General features: G+C 44.7%; 1 protein-coding gene across 4 annotated transcripts in view; it reads right to left on the bottom strand.

The window, feature by feature from the left end:
- LOC124286701 (serine/threonine-protein kinase 31-like) overlaps positions 1-25473 on the bottom strand; it is a 48677-nt gene that overhangs the window by 17398 nt on the left and 5806 nt on the right. For 3 of the 4 annotated variants that reach the window (XM_046723118.1, XM_046723120.1, XM_046723121.1), the window contains exons 5-16: positions 25334-25371; positions 24852-25007; positions 18724-18798; positions 17980-18129; positions 15561-15892; positions 14904-15060; positions 13645-13751; positions 12095-12260; positions 11561-11683; positions 10892-10996; positions 3620-3709; positions 3243-3353 (exon numbers count right to left, since the gene is read on the bottom strand). In XM_046723118.1, the coding sequence (XP_046579074.1) occupies positions 3243-3353; positions 3620-3709; positions 10892-10996; positions 11561-11683; positions 12095-12260; positions 13645-13751; positions 14904-15060; positions 15561-15892; positions 17980-18129; positions 18724-18798; positions 24852-25007; positions 25334-25371 (1610 nt within the window). The remainder of the gene's footprint in view (positions 1-3242; positions 3354-3619; positions 3710-10891; positions 10997-11560; positions 11684-12094; positions 12261-13644; positions 13752-14903; positions 15061-15560; positions 15893-17979; positions 18130-18723; positions 18799-24851; positions 25008-25333; positions 25372-25473) is intronic. The other variant, XM_046723119.1, reaches the window with a different exon arrangement.

Raw genomic sequence — 25473 nt, 5'->3', positions numbered from 1 at the left:
TATAGAGCAGAGCCAATGTTGGCGCGCTTTAACCATTAGGCTACCCCACAGTGCTCTGACTTCGTGTGGGTTGGAAGCTCTAGGAGGTTCTAGTTTTGCTGCTTTATAGGCTCTCAATATGACGGCTCTCATCCAGAACGATATCGTCGTTCTTGAGACTTCTGCTGATGTCTATATGGATAATGGGATGAACAGGTGCTTGAATTTTTGTCTCCTTGTCTTAGTCTTTTGAAGATATCTCTTCAAGACTCTGCCTGGACACAAGGATAGGTCCTCTATATCCTCTGGTCCGAGGATTGTAGATAACGCTGGTACGTGGAACTGTCTATCTGGCTGACCAGGTAGTTGGTTCTTGGCAATGAAGTCCCATCTAAGTCCTAGATGAACTGCAGCATGTTGCCCCGTGTCGAATCTGGTTCGACCAAAGTCCAGCACATGTATCTCTGATATTCGAGCTGCCGTGGATAGCGCAAGCAGGAACAGAGTCTTCTGTGTCAGCAGCTCGAAGGTAGTATGGTCTAGAGGTTCGTAGACATCAATTGTAAGATGACATAGAATTACATTCAGATCCCAGGCCGGAGCTCTGAACTTCTTTTGCTGGTCCTCCAGATTAAAAGATCTCAGCAGAGCAAATAATTCTGGAAGTTTCGTCAACTTGATGCCTGTTTTCATGGTAATCACTGTACTGATGGCAGCGAGGTATGTAGATAATGTCGAACCTTTCAGATGTCTAGTCTGTCTAAGATGACACAGGTATTCCGCCACTTGAGGATGAGTAACTTTCATAGCAATAAAGCCTTTCCGCCTTGCATAAGTCTCAAACTTCAGCCACTTGTCATCATATAGGTTACGAGTAGATCTGCGTAACGCTAGCGTTACTGCTTTGGCTGCCCTGGTGGAGTATCCTCTTTTCTTCAAATATGTTTTGATACGGTCCACACGTGTAGCTGGAACAGTGTTTGGTTCCTGTGGACTTGCTTGGTGTGCGGATATATGAATAGGTTCGGCCAATCTGGTAACTTGATTATTGGACTTCCGAGATCTTCTATTAGGTCTAGGAACCATACTCTCGCTGGCAAGTATGGCGTGGCCAAAGTCAGTTGTAGCGCCTGTGTCTGTTTGATTTTCAACAGTACTTTCGGTAGTAATATCGGGGGTGGAAACGCGTAAGCGTTTAGTCCTTCCCAGGATATGCTCAGTGCATCTGTTGCCCAGGCCTGAGGATCTGGAACTGGTGAGACAAACGTCTGTAGTTGTATGTTGAACATCGTGGCAAACAGGTTTATGCAAGGGGATCCTATTTCCCTTATGATGAGCCGAAATGCTTCTTGATGGAGCATTCATTCTGAAGGTGACGGGTGCAGTGGTCGGGAGAGAGCGTCTGCAAGCACGTTCTTGGCTTTGGGTATGAGACACGCCTTTATCCAGATGTTTGCCTCCTTCATTATGTCAGACAACTGGAATGTGAGCTGTAGTAGGCTTGGTGATCTTGTAGATCCGTGCCAATTTATGGAGAATGCCACTTAGAGTTGTCCGTGTGGACCATTAGCATTCTGTTGATCAGCTAGCTCGACCATAGTTGTAAGGCGTTGATCACAGCTTTCATCTCCAGCAGATTGATGTGAAGATGCTGCTCTGTTTTGGACCACTTCCTTGATGCAACTTGATTGTTGAGATGTGCACCCCAACCTTGTATCGATGCGTCTACGTAGAGATGTGTGTCGAAGGCTGGCTCTGGTTATACATCAGTTATCTCCTGATCGGTAGAGCTATGCCTCCGCGAATCATCCTTCTGCGAACCTGTATCCCTTCTTGAACCTCCCTCATCCTTTCGCGAAACTGAAGATTCCTCCCTTCGCGAACATCTGTCTTGAGAGTCCTCTCTTCGCGAACCTCTATCTGTGGATTCATCTCTTCGCGAACCTCTGTGACGTGAGCCTACTCTTCGCGAATCTCTGTCACTAGATGTATCCTTTCGCGAACCTCTGTGATGTGAGCCTTCTCTTCGCGAACCTCTGTCTCGTGATGAGTGACTTCGCGAACGTCTGAGACATATGAGATCTTGATCTAGAACGGCTATGTGTAGGAGATGAATTCTTTAAAGTTCTCGAACGTTGAGGGTTCGCAGATGTAGAACGGTGAGTAGGCATCTCATGTCTTCTGTCCTCCTCCAAAATGAGAAAGTCGTCAGACTGTGGAAACCTTCGCAACGTAGTTCTATCCGGAGTAGGTTCGCACAGGTCTGTAGGTTTGTTCACGGTGTCAGTAGATGAGCAGCTTCGCCAAGCCTTCGCTTCCTCCTCGAACCTCCGTTCCATCATAGCCATCATCTGGTTGGTGAATTGTCTCATAATTTCACCCGGATCAAGTTCTGCGTTGATTGAAGCTGCTGCGGTGTAGAGGAAGAGTTCGCGAACGCTGATGAATTGTGTACCTCAACTTCACTCCGTTGAGAAGTTGGTGGTAATTCGTCAAACAGCTGGACTGCTGTGACCGTTGCAGAAGACCATCTAGTAGTCGTGGAAGTCCATTGAGTCGCCGATCTCGTAGGTACTCGGCTAGAAGTAACGGGGGATCATCAAAAAACGTGTACTTCATGCGGAGGTAACTTGAGATGACTTCCTCACCTGATCCATGGCACGTCTATAGATATAAGACAAATATTGATAAAATTGTAGATTTGATAAATCAACACAATAAGTACAGCGCAAGCTGGAAGAACATGGTTTGATGCACGAAATGCATTGGGGTGAGGATCAGCCACGGATAACCTGTACCTGCAAACACTGCAAGATTTCATGAAATGTACACAAAATTACATAACGATGAAATTATGACACAAATACAAATACCTTTTACAAAAAATTTAAATATAATACATAGTAGTTATTGCCAAATCCATACACAGCTTAAGTTTGAAGAATAGGACCTAAATAAAAAGGATATAATGCCGTATACAGGACTCCAGTGCTCGCCCAACCATCCACTTGGGCAAAAAAGGGAGAGAGTGACAAGTAAGGCTGGTCACATGACTGTTTACATGGGAAAAGGGAGGTAACTTGTGGTTGAGTGTATTTTTACGTCCGCTTCGGGAACTTCAAGGGATTCAAGTGTTCCACTACTAATCACAAGGAAAAGGGAGATAAGCAAAAGATAATGAGTCAGGATAAGAAAATATCTGTAAGTATAGTACTGTGCTGTACACATGATAACCGAGACGCAGTGACCATCTGTTGACTTACAGCATCAGTGACGGTGATCTCATGCTGCAGGCCCTGAATGTATTGGCGAAGAAGGGCTTCCAGGTCATAATCAGGTTGCTCTGAACTCTCCAGGTTGTCGAACGAAAGTTGCTAGAAAAATACAAAGGGAATATAGGAGAAGGTAGGGGGATGCAGCCTTCAGTGTAACACAGCAACCACTAGAACACCCATGACACACTAACACCAATGATGTACTCAAGTTGTTAATCAGTCCATATCAGCCAAAACATGAGACATCTGTCTTAAAGAGATTTCCGATGGTAATATTGCTAGATCATACAACTATAATGTAGTGCTAAAAACATTACCATACAGAAACTATGCAACTTGCAGGCCTCTGTGTCAACTGTACTTACAGACTGAATGCTGGTGAGTGCTGTCATGGCGGCATCCTTGTACGAGTCAGTCATCTGTCGTGCCTCGGAGAACTCAGTCATTCTCTTTTGCTGTGAAGAACAAATTGTCCATCAGATGCCAGGGAAAATGACATGTGAAAATAGATAATGTGTCACAAATATGGTATTACACTGTATTTGTACAGCATCACTCTTATGTTAAGGCTGAACAATACAGATATATCGCACACCTGAACAATACAGTTACAACCCACCCTGAACAATACAGTTACAACCTACACCTGAACAATAGTTACAACCTACACCTGAACAATACAATGTTAAAACCCACACTGAACAATACAGTTACAATCCACACCTGAACAATACAGTTACAACCTACACCTGAACAATAGTTACAACCCACCCTGAACAATAGTTACAACCTACACCTGAACAATACAGTTACAACCATCCCTGAACAATAGCTACAACCTACATCTGAACGATAGCTACAACCTACACCTGAACAATACAGTTACAACCCACTCTGAACAATAGTTACAACCTACATCTGAACAATACAGTTATAACCCACCCTGAACAATACACTTACAATCTGCACCTGAACAATAGTTATAACCCACCCTGAACAATACAGTTACAATCTGCACCTGAACAATAGTTACAACCCACACCTGAACAATACAGTTACAACCCACACCTGAACAATACAGTTATAAGCCACACCTGAACAATACAGTTACAACCCACACCTGAACAATACAGTTACAAACCACACCTGAACAATACAGTTACAAACCACACCTGAACAATACAGTTACAACCCACACCTGAACAATACAGTTACAACCCACACCTGAACAATACAGTTATAACCCACACCTGAATACAGTTAAAACCCACCCTGAACAATACAGTTACAACCCACACCTGAACAATACAGTTACAACCCACATCTGAACAATACAGTTACAACCCACACCTGAACAATACAGTTACAACCCACACCTGAACAATAGTTACAACCCACACCTGAATACAGTTAAAACCCACCCTGAACAATACAGTTACAACCCACACCTGAACAATACAGTTACAACCTACACCTGAACAATACAGTTACAACCTACACCTGAATAATACAGTTACAATCCACACCTGAACAACACAGTTACAATCTACACCTGAATAATAGTTACAACCTACACTTGAATAATAGTAACAACCTACATCTGAACAATGCAGTTACAATCCACACCTGAACAATACAGTTACAAGCCACACCTGAATACAGATAAAACCCACACCTGAACAATACAGTTACAACCCACACCTGAACAATACAGTTACAACCCACCCTGAACAAAAGTTACAACCTACACCTGAATAATACAATGTTACAACCCACACCTGAACAATACAGTTACAATCTGCACCTGAACAATACAGTTACAACCTACATCTGAACAATAGTTACAATCCACACCTGAACAATACAGTTATAACCCACCCTGAACAATAGTTACAACCTACACCTGAATAATACAATGTTACAACCCACACCTGAACCATACAGTTACAACCTACACCTGAATAATACAATGTTACAACCCACACCTGGGCCTCCTTTCACAAAGCACTAAGGTGATTGTAAGTCACTAAGGTAACCTTAGTGCAATGTTAAAGAATGGGAGTAAAGGTTGCTTCGAGCTGTCTTTGAAAGGAGGTTACAATCTGCCCCAGAACAATACAGTTACAACCTACATCTGAAAAATACAGTTACAATCCACACTTGAACAATACAGTCATAACCGACCCTGAACAAAAGTTATAATCCTCAGGTATTTAACTGGAAGTTCTGACTTCAATAAAATTGTTGCGAAGCATTTTGATACATAATGATTAGAGCTGTGATGATATATCAGGGTATAATTATATCGATACCTTTTTTTCTTATAATCGTGATATGTATCATTGACCTAAAACTGTTAATTTTCACTAGAAATCAACAGTTATGTCAAAACTCAGACTGTTGCTTGCTATCAAAAATGTAAATCTTATGATACAATTAACATTTTATACTTATCCTGACTCATGCTTATTTGCTTTCTCATCCTCTCTTCCGAACGGTCAAGTGGAAACTTGAATCCCTTCAATTCCCTTGAAGAGAATGTACAATCACTCACCCTGAATTACATCCCTTTTCCCGCCAAAACTGGCACGTGACCTGCCATGCCTTGCTCCTCACTCTCTCCGATATAAGCCCCACGCAGGTTTACAGGGAAACACGTGTGGTGACAGGGGACGGTTGAGAGGGCTTCATCTCAGGATAAGTATAAAATATTAATTTTATCATAAAAATTACATATTTTTCCTTATCCTGACTCATGCTTATTTGCTTACTGAATCCGACGGAATCGGTGGTGGGTCAACCACCTAACTGGATTCCCTGTATGATTGTATTCACGTCAGCGTTCGCTTGATATATATACCCCCTGGGAATTTTCTTCTTCTGCGGCTAACTTCACCTTCTTATACATTTGTATTAGAAGTAAACTTCTTAAGTTTTGTGGATTTAGTATACTAGACGCCTGGTTGTCTAGATATCTGCAACGACCCAATATGGTACGGTAAGAACTTTACCGAAACTGGAATTGCGACCCATCTGTTAAGGCAAGAACATTACCATAACTGAGTCAATGTATCACTCATGCGCTGACTTATCTCGTAAGTCAGGGGAACACAGACTCTCAGCCGGTGGCAATGGACAGTTGCCTGGCGTCAACAAATCTGCGTGACAAGGGTGAGTTTCTTCAACGTCTGGCCGGTACAGTGAGTTGTTGCGCTACGACTAGAGGGCCGAACTGGTGTATCCCTGATAAGTCTTCTGTGGAGATGTCTCTCAGGTAGTGATTAGCGAAGACAGTGTCTGACTTCCAAAAGCAGCCTTCCATTATAGATGATATAGAGCAGTTTCCATTAACTTCATGTGGGTTTGATTCTCCTGGAGGCTCTAACCCTACTGTTTTGTAGGCTCTTAGAGCACTGCTCTGATCCAGAAGGAGATCGTTGTACGTGATACTTCTACAGTCGTAGCGGTGAATAGCGGGATGAATAGACGCTTGAACTTCCTTCTTCTCATAGCAGATTTCTGCAAATAGATTCTCAGCTCTGACGGGTATAAAGATAAATCTTGAGTGTCTTCTGGACCCAGGATTGTTGATAATGCCGGAACGTAGAACTGACGATCCGGTTGGCCTGGTAGCTGGTTCTTGGCTATAAAGTGCCATCTAAGGCCTAGATGGACTGCTTCCCTTCTTCCCGTGTCGAATCTCGTACGGTTGAAGTCAAGGGCGTGTATTTCTGACATCCGAGCAGCAGTAGCCAAGGCGAGGAGGAATATCATCTTTTGAGTTAATAACTCAAATGTTGTCTGCGGTTCCATGCTGGTGCTCTGAACTTCTGTTGTTGATCTTCCAACTTGAAAGATCTCACCAGGGCCACTAGTTCAGGCACCTTGGTCAGCTTCACCCCTGTCTTCATGGTGATGACCGAGCTGATTGCCGCAAGGTATGTAGACAGCGTTAGAGCCCTTCAGATGTCTAGTGGACCTCAGATGACACAAGTAATCTGCTACTTGTGGATGTGTCGCTTTTCTGGCCGTGAACCCCTGTTGAACAGCATACTGGTCAAAACTTCTCCACTTGTCATCATACAGGTTACGTGTAGATCTTCGTAGGGCAACGGTCACAGCCTTGGCTGCTCTAGTGGAGTAACCTCGATTCTTCAAGCACTACATAATATTCTCCGTACGTGTAACTGGAACCCTTCTGGGTTGCCATGACACTGCTTGGTGTGAGGATGGACGAGTAGGTTCGGCCAATCTGGTAATCGTAGAACTGGTTCGCCGTGAAGATCTATGAGGTCTGGGAACCATAGTCTCGCTGGCCAATAAGGCGCTTCCCAAATCAGTTGTAGCATACTCGTCTGGTTGATCTTGCGTAATACTTGAGGTACCAGGATCGGTGGAGGGAAGGCGTGGGCCTTCATTCCTTCCCAGGATATGGCTAAGGCGTCGACAGCCCATGCCAGCGGGTCTGGCACTGGCGAGACGAACGTTGTCACCTGCTGGTTGAAACGGGTTGCAAACAGGTTGATGAGGGGATGGCCTAGTTGAGTTGTTACCCACTGGAACACTTCTGGATGTAACTTCCACTCTGTTGGAGACGGCCGTACTGGTCTGGGTAGGCGTCGGCTAGGACGTTCTTTGCCCCTGGGATCATCTTCAGGTTGATTTCGTCTGCAATGTTGAACAGCTGGAACTTCAGTTGAAGCAACGGCGCTGATCTCGTGGTCCCTTGCAGATTTATGTAAAAGGCCACCGTGGAGTTGTCCGTGTGTATCATCAGGACCTGATCTTCTAACTGCCGCCGCCCAATATAGAACTGCTTCTATTACTGCTTTCAATTCTAGCTGGCTGATGTGCAGACTCTTCACTGTTTGTGACCACTGCCCTGCTGCAACCTTGTCATTGAGATGTGCCCCCCAGCCTTGGAGGGACGCATCCACGTAGAGATGAAGATCGTACTCTGGCTCCCTCAAATAGGTTCCGCCGCAAACATTCGATCTTACTGTCCACCAAAGCAGGTACTGCTTTAGATGTTGCGGGATGGCGAACTGCTGGACATTGTCTAGATGATCTATCAGGAACCTCCGTAGTGGTCGAAGTTGAAATCTTCCTCTGCGTGTGAGAGCCTGCGCCAACGTCAGTAGACCCAAGAGTCGCTGCCACATTCTTAAGTCTAGTGGAGAGTTGAGGGTGTCTGGTATGCACGACTGGATGCTCTGCCATCGGTCGTCTTGTACCAGGATGCGGTTCTCTAACGTCAGGAATCTGATGCCCAGGAACTGTGGATCTTGGGTCGGCTCCAGCTCCGACCTCTGATGATTCACCAGCCAGCCCAACTGTGTCAGCAGGTTGATTGCAAACTGCAGCTGTAGTCTGAGTTGATCTGCATCTTGATGTGCCTGGATGCCGTTGTCTAGGTAGAAGGCACTGCGTAGCCCCTTCTGATGGAGATAAGCGACAATCGGTTTGGTTATTCGCGTAAATAACCACGTGGCCGACGAAATTCCAAAGGGCAGGACCTTCCACTGGTAGTGCCGCCCTTCGAACAGGAATCGCAGGTACTTCCGTGATTCTGAGTGCATCGGGATATGTAGTTAGGCATCTTGCAGATCTATGCTGACCATGAAGTCGTCGGGTCGAATAAGATGTCTCAGGTGAGGTAGATGTAGCATCTTGAACTTCTCTGGTTTCAACAGGTAAGCTCTTCATGTTGAAGATAAGTCGAAACTTCTCTTTGGAGTTCTTTTTGGGTACTAGGAAAATTGGAGAGAAATACCCGGGCGTGAGTCTGCGTTGATCGACAACCTCTACTGCACCTTTCGTCAATAACATCTCGATAGCTCTCGCTGCAGCTACGGATACTTGAAGACCAACAGGTTGTTGGTCAACGGCGGCGTCGATTGCAACTGGATACTGTAGCCCTCTCGTAATATTTCTATAATGTAGTCGTCCTGTAGTACTCTCCAATTTTCCCAGTATAAACCCAACCGTCCACCCACGGTTGACGGTTGTACAGGAACGTCGTTCCAAACCTGATCTTCATCAACGGGACCTCCTGCTCCCGCCGGAGGACCGCCCACGTCCAGAGTATCTTCTGGCATTACTTGGTCGATGAAATGATCCGAGTTGTCACCACGTTTAGACGGAAACTTCTTCTCTTTGGACCTCTGCATACCTGAGAAGCGGGATCGTAGTTGACTGCGCTGAGTAGATTGACGCACCAAGGTGTTCATCGTCTGGACCGACTTGATCAACGTCAAGTCCTTGGAGTCTTGTGTTACTTCACGCGACAACTGCCGGATGCCGCCGTCAAACAGTGTAGGCGCTGCCCAAGGTTTTCGTAGTAAAGGCTTGGTGTAGACATCTGGCCATGTAGAGGAACTCAGCAGCCCCTGACGACGCAATAGTGTGATGCCCGCCGACGTAGAGGCCAAGTGATCGGAGATAAACTCCTGATCCTTGCGCTGTAACACTAGTGTAGACATCATTCTTTCGTCTTCTGTCTTAGGATGCTTGAAAGCACACATCAGCGCTTCGTTGATGGCTCTGGACCTTGCTAACCCGTAAAAAGCCCTAAGGGTTGTCGTATCAAGCTGTGCCAACTTCTTGTCTTCCACCTTGTAACTGCGAGACTTCGAGTCTGATACAAGGTAGAAATCTTCATCTATGTCAGGCGCCTAATGAAGCGGTCCATGTTATGATGCCGGAACCATCTAGTGCTGAACTGCGGAGTATGCTGCCCTTGTGTCTTTGAAGACTTTTCAAAGGCTGTTTTCAGGTTGTCTGCAACCTGCGCCATGGGCTTCATTGGCGGTATGGTAATCGACTCGAAGTCATCTTCCTTCATGCAGTACATCTCTGCCGGATTGGAGTCTCTGGATAGAGACGATATCGGCAGACCATCAGCCACCATGACAGTACCTCTGCCTCAGTGAAGACGAAGTCATCATCTTCTGCAGGTTGTCCACGCTCAGCTGCTCAGAAGTCATAAATTCAATATATACACATGATTATACACAATATTCAAACATCAAGACATATTCAAACCGTAAACCAGCCAAGAAGAACACCCAGGGTGTAAATAAAGCGTTGAGACGTGATGTGAAATTGTGAATTAATTTGACATACAATGTATAAATTTTGTTATAAATATGATAAACAACATTGAGAAACACAATCACGGCAGAATTTGTGCTATATATCCAAAATATTTGAAGTTATAAGCCGCGAAGGGACCCTGAAGTGACCACCCAACCGTCCGCTTGGGCGATAGAGGAGAGAGTGTGGAGCAAGCCATGGCAGGTCACGTGCCAGTTTTGGTGGGAAAAGGGAGGTAATTCAGGGTGAGATATTGTACGTTCGCTTCAAGGGAATTGAAAGGATTCAAGTTTCCACTTGACCGTTCGGAAGAGAGGATGAGAAAGCAAATAAGCATGAGTCAGGATAAGGAAAAATTATACTTTTTCAAAAAAAATAACTAAAGATAGCATATCATGATATGCATTGATTCAAATCTTATCGTTCCAAGATATCGTGATATGTATCGTATCGCGAAATTTCTGTATCGTCACACCTCTAATAATGATACAACAAATTGGATAAGCAATGCATAGTAAAGTGTGAAGATGGCCTTTTCTTACCTTCCACTCAACAAAGGTTGGTAGGAATGTTTCTAGTGAGGGACATGAGTGGACAACAAACTTGAAGTAACTGTCGTAGCACTTTCGTATCTTGGCTAAAGTTTCCTAGAAGATAAAATGATAATAGTATAATACTATAAATAATGGTAAACATCAACATTTTACTTGGATGGCTTTTTTCTATGCACACACGTGTGTGTGTGTGTGTGTGAGAGAGAGAGAGAAAGAGAGAGAGGGAGAGAGAGAGAGAGAGAGGAGTTTTTGTTACCCCCACCCAAACAAAATAGATGCCCAGTCATTGCATTAATACTCGTGTAAACAAAGATAAAGATTTCAAAAAGATTTATGTTTACGGGTGCAAATAACAGTAACATTGTTGAGCCAACAGTGGGAGGGTCTATGTTTTGGGAGTGGTAGTGGGGGGCCATCTATATTCCTGTCATACACATTTTCAAAGGCAAACGAGTGATGGGAGATAAGAATCTTTACTTGTGGGGTGAAATTCCAAGCAGTGTTACAGCTCTGCACATTTGTTTAGTCACTGAAAACAGGAAAGTCTCTGGGATCCTTTACATCATGTTTCATGAAGATAATGTAAGAACCGCTTTTTCTGTAAAATATGTCATTTCAGAGACTAGGAGTCAGTGTAGACCAGATTGAAGATCTCACCTGAACAGCCTTGCCCCTGTCAGTCAGGGGAAGCGCCTCCAGCTCCTCTACACACACTCGCAGAATGTCAACAGTCTCCTCCCTGGCCGAGTTTCTTGCCTCAACAAGACTGTCTAATGTACTCTGCAACAAACAATGACACTGCCATGTTTACACGCTGCAGACTACCTAGGGTAGACTCAAGCTCTGGCATGTCCTTTGTAGCTTGAACTAAATGTTTTACATTCCACCTTGAAATTGTGAGTGCAAATGAAAGAGGGACAAGTATGAAGTATGAAACTTCAGCATTGCAAACAAGTGGCATCATGGCATTGCTTGTAAGTTATACTGGAATATAACTTAGCAGATAATTATTAGCCACTGAGCTGCAGAAATGGGAATGTTTTTAATAACTGAAGATATTTCACCACTCGGAAGTGGAAGGAGTTCTTGCAACCGGGAACAATACATTGGCCTTTCATATTCAACAGGCCCCATAACAGATACTGGCTGATGAAGCTATCAAAACACAGACATGTAGAATGAATAACCTACCATATCTTTCAGCATGCAGATGTCTTTCTGTGCCCCTCTGTACTTTGAGAGTGCAGACAGCACATCCGGCAGACTCTTCACAGACGTGTTCTGTATCCTCTCCTCGCTATTCACAAGGTCAATGCCATCATCGATTGGAGTCTTCTGGACCCCGGGAAACTGACACCTGCAAGATTGAACAACCCCATGTACCTGATCCCAGTGAACATGAACGGTGGCCTTGTTGGAACAACCCCATGTACCTGATCCCAGAGAAAATGAACGGTGGCCATGTTGGAACAACCCCATGTACCTGATCCCAGAGAAAATGAACGGTGGCCTTGTTGGAACAACCCCATGTACCTGATCCCAGAGAAAATGAACGGTGGCCATGTTGGAACAACCCCATGTACCTGATCCCAGAGAACATGAACGGTGGCCATGTTGGAGTACCTGATCCAAGAGAACATGGCGGTGGCCATGTTGGAACAACCCCATGTACCTGATCCAAGAGAACATGAGCGGTGGCCATGTTGGAACAACCCCATGTACCTGATCCCAGAGAAAATGAACGGTGGCCTTGTTGGAACAACCCCATGTACCTGATCCCAGTGAACATGAACGGTGGCCTTGTTGGAACAACCCCATGTACCTGATCCCAGAGAAAATGAACGGTGGCCATGTTGGAACAACCCCATGTACCTGATCCCAGTGAACATGAATGGTGGCCATGTTGGAACAACCCCATGTACCTGATCCCAGAGAACATGAACGGTGGCCATGTTGAACAACCCCATGTACCTGATCCCAGTGAACATGAATGGTGGCCATGTTGGAACAACCCCATTTTCCTGATCCCAGAGAACATGAATGGTGGCCATGTTGAACAACCCCATTTTCCTGATCCCAGTGAACATGAATGGTGGCCATGTTGGAACAACCAGATGTTCTTGATCCCAGAGAACATGGACAGCGGCCATGTTGAACAGCGGCCATGTACCTGATCCCAGAGAACATGAACAGTGGCCACATTGGAACAACCCCATGTACCTGATCCCAGAGAACATGAAAGGCGACCATATTGGAACAACTCCATGTACCAGTGAACATGAACGGCGGCCATGTTGGAACAACTCCATGTACCTGATCCCAGAGAACATGAACGGTGGCCACATTGGAACAACCCCATGTACCTGATCCCAGAGAACATGAAAGGCGACCATATTGGAACAACTCCATGTACCAGTGAACATGAACGGTGGCCTTGTTGGAACAACCCCATGTACCTGATCCCAGTGAACATGAACGGCGGCCATGTTGGAACAACCCCACCTGATCCCAGTGAACATGAACGGCGGCCATGTTGGAACAACCCCACGTACCTGATCCCAGTGAACATGAACGGCGGCCATGTTGGAACAACCCCACATACCTGATCCCAGTGAACATGAACGGTGGCCTTGTTGGAACAACCCCATGTACCTGATCCCAGGGAACATGAACGGTGGCCATGTTGGAACAACCCCATGTACCTGATCCCAGTGAACACCCCCATATACTCTAAAACTGACCTGAGTTTCTTGACCTTCCCAGCAAGCTCTAGCACAGTGCGGAACTGATTGTTGACTGACGTCTCGATCATCTTGTTCGACACTGATGCAAACTCATTTTGAAGAACCTGAAGATGTACCACAACTCATACAAGACATACATATTAAATATAACATAATATTGATTAACAGACCATTGGATATAGAGCTGAAAAGATATTCAAGAAGAAGACAAAGTCATTACTATCCCCCGCAATTGTAAAATACTCTTCATGAATATGTCAACTGGTTATGACCATGTCAAATGTACAGTTTGATGTGCCTCAGTAATGTTAATACTGGAAATAGAGTGGCAATGTTGATTTATGTCATTAGGTTGCTCGATACCCACAAAGTGGAAAGAGAGTATTGTTTTAGAGTTCTGCTCTGAAAAGGAGCACTACCACCAACTTCAGTCAAAGTAAAACTTATTGCCATGGAAACGCAACAAATATTTTATTCAGAACTACTAAAAGGCACCAGTCCACCACCAGACCTATCTATGTGCCAAGTTTGGTGAAGAAATATTTAATGGTTTTAAAGTTCTGCTCAGGACAAGTGAGTGAGTAAGCGAGCTTAGTTTTACGCCATATTCAGCAATATTCCAGCTATATGGCAGCAATCTGTAAATAATCAAGTCTGGACCATTCAATCCAGGTATCAACAGCATGAACCTCGATCTACGCAACTGGGATAAGATGACATGTGTCAACCCAGTCAGCGAGCCTGACCACCCAATCCCGTTAGTCACCTCTTACGACAAGCATGGGTTACTGAAGATCAATTCTAACCTGGACCTTCACGGGTCGCTCTGGAAAAGAGCACTACCACCAATTTCAGTCGAAGTCAAACTTGCTGCCATGGAAACGCAATAAATATTTAATGATTTTTCACTTCTGCATGGACGAATTTGCACAGATGGACGGACGGCGTCCAAAATAATACCCCTGCAAAATGCATTGTGGGGGATAATAAAGCCTTTGTGTATAAATCAACGAGTCATCTGACAAACTGGGATCCATGCTCGCAAACTGACAGGACTGACTGACTGAGTTTAGTTTTACGCCGCTTTCAGCAATATTCCAGCAATATCACGGCGGGGGACACCAGAAATGGGCTTAACACATTGTGCCCATGTGGGGAATCGAACCCGGGTCTTCGGCGTGACGATCCAACGCTTTAACCACTAGGCTACCCCACCGCCCCCAAACTGACAGGAACTTAGTTGAGTTTATCATCACCTTCATTCTTGAGCGAAGATTAGCCAGCTCTCCATTGATCTTTTCTTTCTCATATTTGACTTTTTGCAACTCCTGAATCTTGGCATTCAGTTCTGGGCGTAGATCTTGACCTGAGTTGACATGGTTGGTGTCCGAGTTCGGCGTGGATCTGCCGCTGCTGTACATAAAGCAGGATATGTGTATCAGAACTTTCCATCAGTCCACAGTCAAATCCATTCATAATTATCTTATGTGCAAACATTCATACTGCTGAAATACAAACAAAAACTGAGATCCATAGTGTTACAGCAGAAAATGGGTACCCGGTGGGATATAGTCATGTGACTATAACCTTCTAGCGCCTATCAGGCAACCTGGGTTATCCGAGGTAATGTGCTGTTGTATTGATTGTTAGCACTATGAGCATACCTAGTGCGGAGTTTGGCGGTATATACATAAACACATTATCATTATGAGTAGTAGTAGTAAGTAAATGAGAAATAGGAATCATTTCTTGCAACTGACAAGGCTGTTAAAGATTAGTCCAATATTTTTCATGAATGATCACAACACAAATTATGTGAGCAGGACATAATCAAGAGGAAGATCTTGACTGATATGTTTTTGAACTATAAGAGACATATGCGTGTTAACACCAAATCAATGTTCACTACTTACTTTGGCAACGAAACTTGAATTTTTCCTGTCTCATCAAACACTTGTCTCTGAGTGAAGTCACCCGAGGCTTTGTCTGCGTTTACAGAGTAACCCCCTCCAATATCCCTCTCTGTCGGTGTTCCGAAGCCCCCCCCACCTCTCGTGTTGCCGTCCATCTCACGACGCTTCATCTCCAGCCTGAAGCTAGCATAGCCTTCCTCCACCATCTTGTCATTCAGACACTCCCCTTCCACAAACATCTCGGCATAGTAGCCCGTCTGGTCTGAAAGTTTCCGTTTCATCACAGAACGAATGTATTTCCCTTCTGTTGTCTGTTTGAGGTAGTTAATAGCCTTGGAAAAGAAAAATTACACGTCATATGAATATAGCATTCTGGTATTTAATCTTGAAAGGAACATAAAAGCAAGTTTGCCTTCAGATATTTGCAAAATAACACTAAGAAGCACTCTTTTCAATAAAATGTTGGAAGAAAACCCAGCAATATTAAGCTGGGGTACTTGACCGACCTATTTTGGATTCCATAATGATGCCTCAGTTGAAGTGAGTCAGTGAGCTTAGTTTTACGTCGCACTCAGCAATATTCCAGCTATATGACGGCAGTCTGTAAATAACAAGTCTTGACCAGACAATCCAGTGATCAACATCATGAGCATCGTTCCACGCAATTCGGATACGAGGACATGTGTCAACCAAGTCAGTGAGCCTGACCACTCAAACCCACCAGTCGCCTCTTACGACAAGCATGGGTTACTGAAGACCAATTCTAACCCGCGATCTTCACGGGTTGAGACAAGCATGGGTTGCTGAAGACCAATTCTAACCCGGATCTTCACGGGTTGAGACAAGCATGGGTTACTGAAGACCAATTCTAATCCGGACCTTCACGGGTTGAGACAAGCATGGGTTGCTGAAGACCAATTCTAACCCGGATCTTCACAGGTTGAGACAAGCATGGGTTACTGAAGACCAATTCTAACCCAGGACCTTCACGGGTTGATGAAACGTAGAAGATTTCACATATACTGTTCAGGAAGTACCATCAATTGATCAGGGGCTCCTTTCACAAAGCAACCTTTACTAAGGTTAACCTTAACTCCCATTCTTTAACACTGCACTAAGGTTACCTTTGTGACTTACGATCACCTTAGTGCTTTTTGAAAGGAGGCCCAGGTATGATTTAACACCGCTACCAACAGCATCCTACAAACATCACAATGGAAGACAGGCGGCTTTTGAAGGGATTAAGTCTTAGGTCTTACATGTGCCATGCAGATGCTAATGGTTGATGACCGTAAATGTCAACTAAACAAGAAGACAAAGTCATCAATATCCCCGCAATGGCAACATACTCTTCATGATTATGTCTACGAGTTATGATTATGTCAAATATTTAGGTGCGTATATAGAAAAGTGGAAGGAGAGTATTGAAAGGTTTTGAAAGTTCTGCTCCAGAAAGGAGCACTATCACCAATTTCAGTCTAAGTCAAACTTGTTGCCATGGAAACGCCAAAAATATTTTATTCAGAATTCCAAAACTCCTAAAAGGTACCAGTACACCACCAGATCTATCTATGTGCCAAGTTTGGTGAAGAAATAGTGAATGGTTTTAGAGTTCTGCTCCGGAAAAGAGCACTACTACCAATTTCAGTCAAAGTCGAACTTGTTGCCATGGAAACGCCAAAAATATTTTATTCAGAATTCCAAAACTACCAAAAGGCACCAGTACACCACCAGATCTATCTATGTGCCAAGTTTGGTGATGAAATAGTGAACGGTTTTAGAGTTCTGCTCCGGAAAAGAGCACTACCACCAATTTCAGTCAAAGTCGAACTTGTTGCCATGGAAACGCCAAAAATATTTAATTCAGAATTCCAAAACTACCAAAAGGCACCAGTACACCACCAGATCCATGTATGTGCCAAGTTTGGTGAAGAAATATTGAACGGTTTTAGAGTTCTGCTCCGGAAAAGAGCACTACCACCAATTTCAGTCTAAGTCAAACTTGTTGCCATGGAAACGCCAAAAATATTTAATTCAGAATTCCAAAACTACCAAAAGGCACCAGTACACCACCAGATCCATGTATGTGCCAAGTTTGGTGAAGAAATATTGAACGGTTTTAGAGTTCTGCTCGTTTTTCAGAGTTCTGCTATTTAATTCAGAAAAAACTACCAAAGACAACACCACCAGATCCATGTATGTGCCAAGTTTGGTGAAGAAATATTGAACGGTTTTAGAGTTCTGCTCCGGAAAAGACAAATGTGCTCGGACGGACGGACGGAGTCCATTTTAATACCCCCCAAAACGCGTTGCGGGGGATAATACACAGGATGATGGTGTGAGCCACTGATCCAGGCTTGATTACCAACTCCTTCCACCATTATCAATAGAATACATCGGATCGAACAATTCATCTCACCTTCTTATCATACATGTCAGCTACTCTGATGTTGTTGAAGATCAATCTGACTGCAAAAGGCTTCACGGAGGATATGTTAGCCGGCATGTCGACAAGGGAGCTGGGGTTCAGTTCCTCGGTGTTGCCGTAGTCGATGTACAGCACCTTCACCTGTACATGTCAAATCTCAATCATGTACATCCTCAATATATTTTAAACCCCAACTCTATTTCTACCTCAAACAATCTGACGGCATTACATTGAACAACCAGTGCTCCTAATACTAATTTTAGCTATTCAATATATACTACCGTTAGCATTCTTCTCGGGGATTTTTAGTTTTCTGTTCGTGTTCACTAGATATTATCTCCCTTGGGTCCAATTTAATGAATATTATTAAAACAATAATTGACCCCGTTTTTAACAAATATCTGCTCAGCAAGCTGTGTTAGGTATTCTGAATTCACATCTGTCTGACAAATATGACATAAGTTCATGACAGCGATTCATGTCTTAAGTTACAATAAACATGACAGATATAGCACTTCCTTTAGTGATCTTTCTTGCAGTCGAGTTTGTGTCCGAGTGATGCCTTCCTTTGATCAGTAAGTAAAGATCTGTAATTATATGCAGGTGAGCTAATCTGTGAATGTTGTTCATCTAACATCTCCCAAACTAAAACCTTGTGATAAACAAGCGTAACCTGACTGGGTGGAAGTGTTGGCTCAACTATAACACCACAGAACATGCTGGGGAACTACATACCCTGTCTGTGCCAAAGCTCTGTTTCACCCTGCATCTGTACCACTGCTGATCCTCGGAAAACTGAGCCCCATAAATCTGCAGCATAACATGGTACTACATGAACTACATGGTATCCCACTAACATACATGACTAACATGCTGTAAAGGAGTGAAAGAAAACATTTTGTAGTGACTTAGAAATATTGACTGTAAGGGCACTATAACAATCATAGGTCTACTTTTCTGGAATATTCCAGACTGTGCACATGGAAGCAGATGAGACGTGGTGAAGTGGGTTTCATGTCACAACCAACATTACTGTGCTTGTACTGAAATAGTCCTTGCTCTGAACTCATGCCAGTTTTATAGTGCTAGGCTACTGATGTACAGCTTGACATGGGTGCCTCACCCAGACACAGTTTACTCATTACGAGCAGACTCTTGTCGTACCCCTTAAATCTGAAGGCCAAGCAGCAGGGTTTTTACACAGACTTTTAAAAATGTGAGTCATGGTGACTCACAATATTTATTTTTGGGAGTCATTTTCAATATTTGGGAGTCATGAAAATTTATACAAACCTGTAGAGGTTATGAATTCTTTGAAGAAAGTCCTCCTTGGGGTACATATAAGCATTAAAATTTCCATTTTAAATCCTACGACAGTTGTAAATATATTTTTCAACAAAATATTTACAAAACAAAAACCTTGTTTTGTCTTGTGAGACCACTCCTACAAGGGCCCTACCGGACCCCCTACAGCCAAGAGCCGGTCACTTTCGCCGTCTACCTCGTACCTCACTTTTCATGTCGAACGAATCAGACAGAATGAGGGGAGGCGGGTGGCCGTGCCCCAAGGAGGACTTTCTTCAAAGAATTCATAACCTCTACAGGTTTGTATAATTCTTTTTCAGAAGAAGTCCTCCTTGGGGTACATATAAGCATATGACAGACTCCCAAAGATATTTGTAACGGGAGTGGCATTCTGTCTGGCAACAACTAAACCCGTGGTGGAGTGAAATCTACAACCGATACGGAAATAGAAAAACACACTTACAGAGCCACCTGACCGCTGATGTCAATCAGGCGGGGGCGTGGCTAGGGCGGGAAATAGAGAGTCCAAGCTAATACGTCAATTGGCTCACATCAATTATGACAAATAACTCCACCCCCAACCATTACAGTGGAAAGGAATGTATGGTGACATGCCAAAACAACTCCCAACCTTAATAGCCTGAACCAGAGAAGCGTGGCGAGAGGTATAAGGGTAATCAAAGCGTAAACAACGCTAACAGCCAATAACCCAAGAGTCAAGCTAATAAGTACTGCAAACTAATGCTCGAATGCACCCCTCCTGTTTGGAAGAGGGCTTGCCCGGGACCTCAATAAAACCCAGAGAAATTATTAGCCTCGCTAAAAACTTTCTGAGGAAATCGAACAAGTACAAACGCCATGCATTGTACGAGTGAAAAGCAGGATAAAACACCCCAATCAAACGCTCTCGGCATGAGGAAGGTAAGTGTAAACCACCATCACCCAAAGTGCTGATAAACACAGACTCCCAAATACCGAAGTCTCGGGAAGAGGGAAAAAACTGTTAGCGTACAAAAATCCCCTGAATGGCGAAAAGCCTGTCCGAACATGTGTTGGCTCACTATTACACTAACCTGGTCACGTTACGTGTGTCTCGAAAAGAAGCATACCAAACAGCGACCCGTGGGGGGTTCGTACCCAATTCCGTCGCAAGACAGGTTAATAGCATATGACTGGTTAAAGCATTCAAAACCGGCCCCGCCCTCTCTTGCCTTTAAGTGAAGAGGACGTAAGGGACGTATGTACACCCAAACCCGACCCAACCCGAAAAGGGTGGTAAGGCTTATACGATGTAGTGATATGAACCATATCGACATTGAACACAGAACCGATACCAATGACCTGTTACTAACTTGGTCAGGGTGGCAGGACACTCTCCACTGGAGAGAACCGAAAGACCGAACCGAGCACGATCCTTAGAATGCGCGTCAAGTCGGTAATGGCGAATGAAGGTGTTCTGTCGGCTCCAAAGAGCGACAGAACCGATCTCTTCATTGAGCAGTGCCGCTGTGTATTGTCAACAAGGCGGCATCTGCCCTACCCAGTCTGCCTTCAACCCCTCAGGGGAAGGTAAACCTTAGCATTGTAACCGAACAATTAAGGAAACAAGCCAACGAGATAAAATCTGCTTGCTAGCAGACTCCCCAGTCTTCCCTCCACCAAACAGAACACATGGGTACCAATACGGATCCCTTTTGTTCATTCGTTATAGTCACTCCAACGGGTGAGCAATCGAAAGATCGGTCCCCGGTGTGGAAGTCTGGGTAAGGGGTGGAAGTTCGATATGAGCAGTCACGTAGAAAGTAATATCGAACTGAGAATGGTAGGTATCCGGGAGGCGAATACGGACATGATCAGTATAAATACTGTCAGTGTCGGGTCAGTGGGTATCGCATGGATGTACCCGACCCTTCTACCAGAGCTCACCACCACAAGTAAAGCCGTCTTCCACGTCAACAAGTGAAGTGAGAGAGACGATATACTTGAAAAGTCAGGGCCGGACAGCCAATTGAGAATAACTGGCAATTTCAAGGTGGGCTGGGTCACCGCTGAGGCGGTCGAACTCTGTTCATGCCAGCTACGAAGCGCTGTATGAGAGGGTGCTGCCTAGGCAGAGCACCATCGAACGAGGTGTGGAATGTGGAAATAGCCATGGAGTACCCGGGAATGGTGGAGGTCATAAGGCTCTCAACCAAAACGAGGTTATAGTAACTACAATATCCGAACTAAATCCGCAGAATAGGGATTCTGAAATCCCCCTATCTGCACACCAGCGCGCCCCACGTATCAACACACTGAACGGGTGTCGAATCCCGCCTCGAAGCCAGAATTGTGTCTGCAACGGCTGCAGGAATTCCGCGAGTCTGGGGGTTAGACCCGACAGAGGCCAAGCCACCCAGAGAATCCGAGGATTCGGGTGTGGTGCCCCGTTCAGAGTGAGAATGTCTGGCCAAAAAGGTAATTCGAATCCCGGCGTGCGGGATCGAACACAAACCTGACTGCTGTCAATTCCAGCACATTGATGTGCAGGTTGTGACTTCGTTGTCAAGAGACTGCAGGTCGCCCAGAACATTGCCCCAACCCAGGCTGGACTGAGAGCGACGGTGTCTCCAGGGGGAGTCCCTCAGAGAGACGCCTGACGTCTGTCCATCTAACTGCGTGAGGTTGACAATTCGGCCCAGTTTCGTAACAGTGACCAACACTGATCGTGAGGTTCCCAGGCTCAACTCTTATTCTAAAACCCCGATAAGCCAGTCGCCTAGGTACAGGTGACTACACCGGCACCAGCTGCGATCTGGCTATCTGGGCTGTAATAAACCTCAATTTGGTGAACACTCTTGGCGCTGTAATGTAGCCTAAGGGGAGCACACGAAACTGGTAGCGCATACCGTCGAAGAAGAACCAAAGGTTAATCTTGAAATCAGGGTGAAATAGACAAGGAGGTACGTGACCTCGAGGTCGATTGACGTGTGCCAATCCCCTCAGTACCTCTATTAACGTGTTCAGCTCTCATATGAGAATGGCTCAGATGCCGCCCAGAGCGCCAATGAAAAATGACTGGCGCTCTTTCCCCTTTCCACCAGCTCCCTCAGCAGAGCTGAGAGATGCGCCAAGTGGAGCATACAGCGTTGAGCTGTTAAGGGGAAACAACGGCAGACTGACGGTAGAGTGTGGGGCCTTGTCCCGGATACCTTGCTGGAAGCAGGCTTCCCTCTGGGAGGCGAACTCCAACGGTTCGGGTATTTGACGTGAACAACACCGCGATTCTATCTCGCACTTGCCTCAGGGACGAACCTACTCAGTGTTAAGTTCAAAGTAGCGAAAAGAGCCGAAGCTCAAATCGACTTGTCCACTGTACGAGCCTGAACCCCGGTTCCGAGGCACATGGGAGAAGCCTGATAAATCAAGGTATCCCAAGCACTCAGACAGACCTTGGAGCGTCGAGGTGACCAACACACCCGGCACACTCGATAGCTTCTTGGTCAAGGAGTCGATAGACATCAGGCCGAGACCTGAACTACCGGCGCCGGGAAACTGCGCCCTACCAGTGCCGAAGCCCAGGTCGGTGCTACTCATGGGGTTCAGAGCATCCGCGGAGCCAAAGCTCGGCGGTTCTAGACTGAACCGCGATCCCATGACCACGTAGGAGTAGCCAGATAAATCAGGGTTCCCCCAGTACTGTCTCCAAAAGCGCACTGAGCATATAGTCAAACATAGTCTATAGCGCTATATAAGTGTGTGTGTGTGTGTGTGTGTGTGTGTGTGTGTGTGTGTGTGTGTGTGTTTCTGGTCGGTGGTTCCTGACCCAGAGCTCAGGTCGGGACCTCCCCAAATGATGCGCCGGTGTAATCTCTACCCGCAGACCGGGTACCAATCTCCTCTTGGAGTCTGGAAACCACGATCTCCGCTGCTGCTATCAGTAAGAAATCAATCGTTAGTGTAGCAACATTGTTTGTGGGGGAGGAGTAGTCATGGGGACGATAAAGGGATTTCCTTAGAAACCTTTCATCAAACATTATCCCCCGCCTGAAGCAGATTAGTGAAAAACATAAAATCTGTGTGCCTGAAAGAATGCGCGTGAGGCGCAGAAACCCAGGAAAAAAACACAACCTCGGCCACCATGAGCGACGTTGTGTATAAACGTATGAAATGTATAAATGTGTAACATAACACAACATAACGTAACAGGAATATTGGCACAAAGGCGCTTATTATGAACATCCTTGATTGTTGTGAGCGTCCTCGGGTAAACACCAGAGGCATACTTTATGACCATCCTGTGGCGGTAGTGTGCACGGCATAACGCAAAGGGCTTAAACTGCAACAAACAGAACCATGCCAGTGTTACTAGCAGGAACTGTGAAGCAGCAAACATATAAACACAAGTAAATAGCAATAAATAAAACGCACAGGCGATATTTAGATGCTACAAGCTACAGCCATTTAAATACTAAACATACAATGCAAAGCAGAAAAAAGGCTAGCCGCACCTGCGTGTACATACTAGTGAGTAAAGTGGAGTGATACGAAACGAACACTATCAAAATTACTCAACAATGACTTACCACAAATTCGCTGAAAAGAGAGCGAATTTAGGCAAGCCTACCATATAATATGCAAACATAATATATGAACTCCCTACTACAAGCTACCAAGAACATGTAGCAAGGAAACCATGATCGCGTGGTCCGCCATTTTGCCTGCCACAAGGCTAGAAAACAGAGAACCGACGGCAAAGTTACAACAAAAGATGAATGAGAATATCAACATATAAAGTCCATCTAACGCCCGTGCGTAAAGAAAGGAACCATACATACAGATTGACTCACTTTAACACTCATCGTATCGGTAGGAGAGCAAACTCAAAACGAACACCATGCACGTCTATTCAACAGAACGACAGCATGAAAAGTGAGGTACGAGGTAGACGGCGAGAGTTACCTGCTCTTGTAGGGGGCGGTGGGGCCCTGTAGGTGTGGTCTCAAGACAAAACGAGTTTTTTGTTTTGTAAATATTTTATTGAAAAATATAGTTACAACTGTCGTAGGATTTAAAATGGACATTTTAATGCTTATATGTACCCCAAGGGGGACTTCTTCTGAAAAAGAATTTATTATTTCTTTGTGTCAATCATTCTCAGTATGTAACTATGTATGTCACACCACCAAATGAAACTACAGCATATTTCAATTCGAACAGCCAGGATTACTGTGTCCTCTGAGTTCTCAGGAACAATTTGACAGCTCTGTAAAAGTCAAACTATCATTGAACAATATCCTAAGGTTTTTGCTTATCAAATCGATTTTATTGAACTGAATTGTGAGGGCCACCTATAAAACTTGGATCAAGCTTGACTCGTATGATAGTATTTTGAGAGTTATTAACAAAATTGTTGCGTCAAATCACGCAGGAATCACGCGTCATGTAAAACTCTGAAGCAGGCTAATGAGAACTACCGTTTTACTTTGGTGTGACACAGTCAGGGCATCAAACTACCCACCTTCCATCCTCCGTATAGACAACTGTACCCACCAGACCCTGGCCATACAAACTCTTACCTTGTTCTGTTCTGGGACACCTGCGATCTTGGAAGCGGCTGCACACAGTGTCTGCAGCTGTTCCGTCATGGTTAGGAGGTGCTGCATGTTGTCCTCCGTGACAATCTGAGCCCACAAGGAGTTGGCAGACTCGACATGGGTCACCATCACCATTTCCTGGTAGTGACACGACAACATATTAGGACACTGGAAGTCTCCTCAACCATCAAGTAGTATGATAGTTTACAATCAATAAAGAACGACAACGCACAAAGCAAATATCCAATCAAATTACATGGTTTCTCCATGACACAAACATGCAGCACTTTCAGCAGTACTTTCTTCAACTTTTGCTTGCCTTTGACTTTTTATCTTTTATAGACTTGTCTTTGATAAGATTTCATAATTACTGAATGGGGTAAGAAGTGGTGTCAAAAACCTGTTGAGGGTGGTCTAATTTGCCTGGCTGTACCAATGGTCACCAATGGAAAAAATCAACTCACCTCAAGTAAATCCTTTGATTGAATGTTTGATGCATTTCCTGAAAGTAAAATCATCACGATGAGTTTCAGGGATCAGCGGGTTGTTACTAACTTCTATTGGTATCAGATGCATCAGGTTTAAGACAGGGTCTATAACTTTC

The sequence above is a fragment of the Haliotis rubra genome, unplaced genomic scaffold (assembly GCF_003918875.1).
Source record: "Haliotis rubra isolate DU_JTF1 unplaced genomic scaffold, ASM391887v1 Scf39, whole genome shotgun sequence".
NCBI classification, from domain to species: Eukaryota; Metazoa; Mollusca; class Gastropoda; order Lepetellida; family Haliotidae; genus Haliotis; species Haliotis rubra.
Note: the sequence above shows the minus strand (reverse complement) of the source record. Positions and strands in the feature narration are given on the sequence as shown.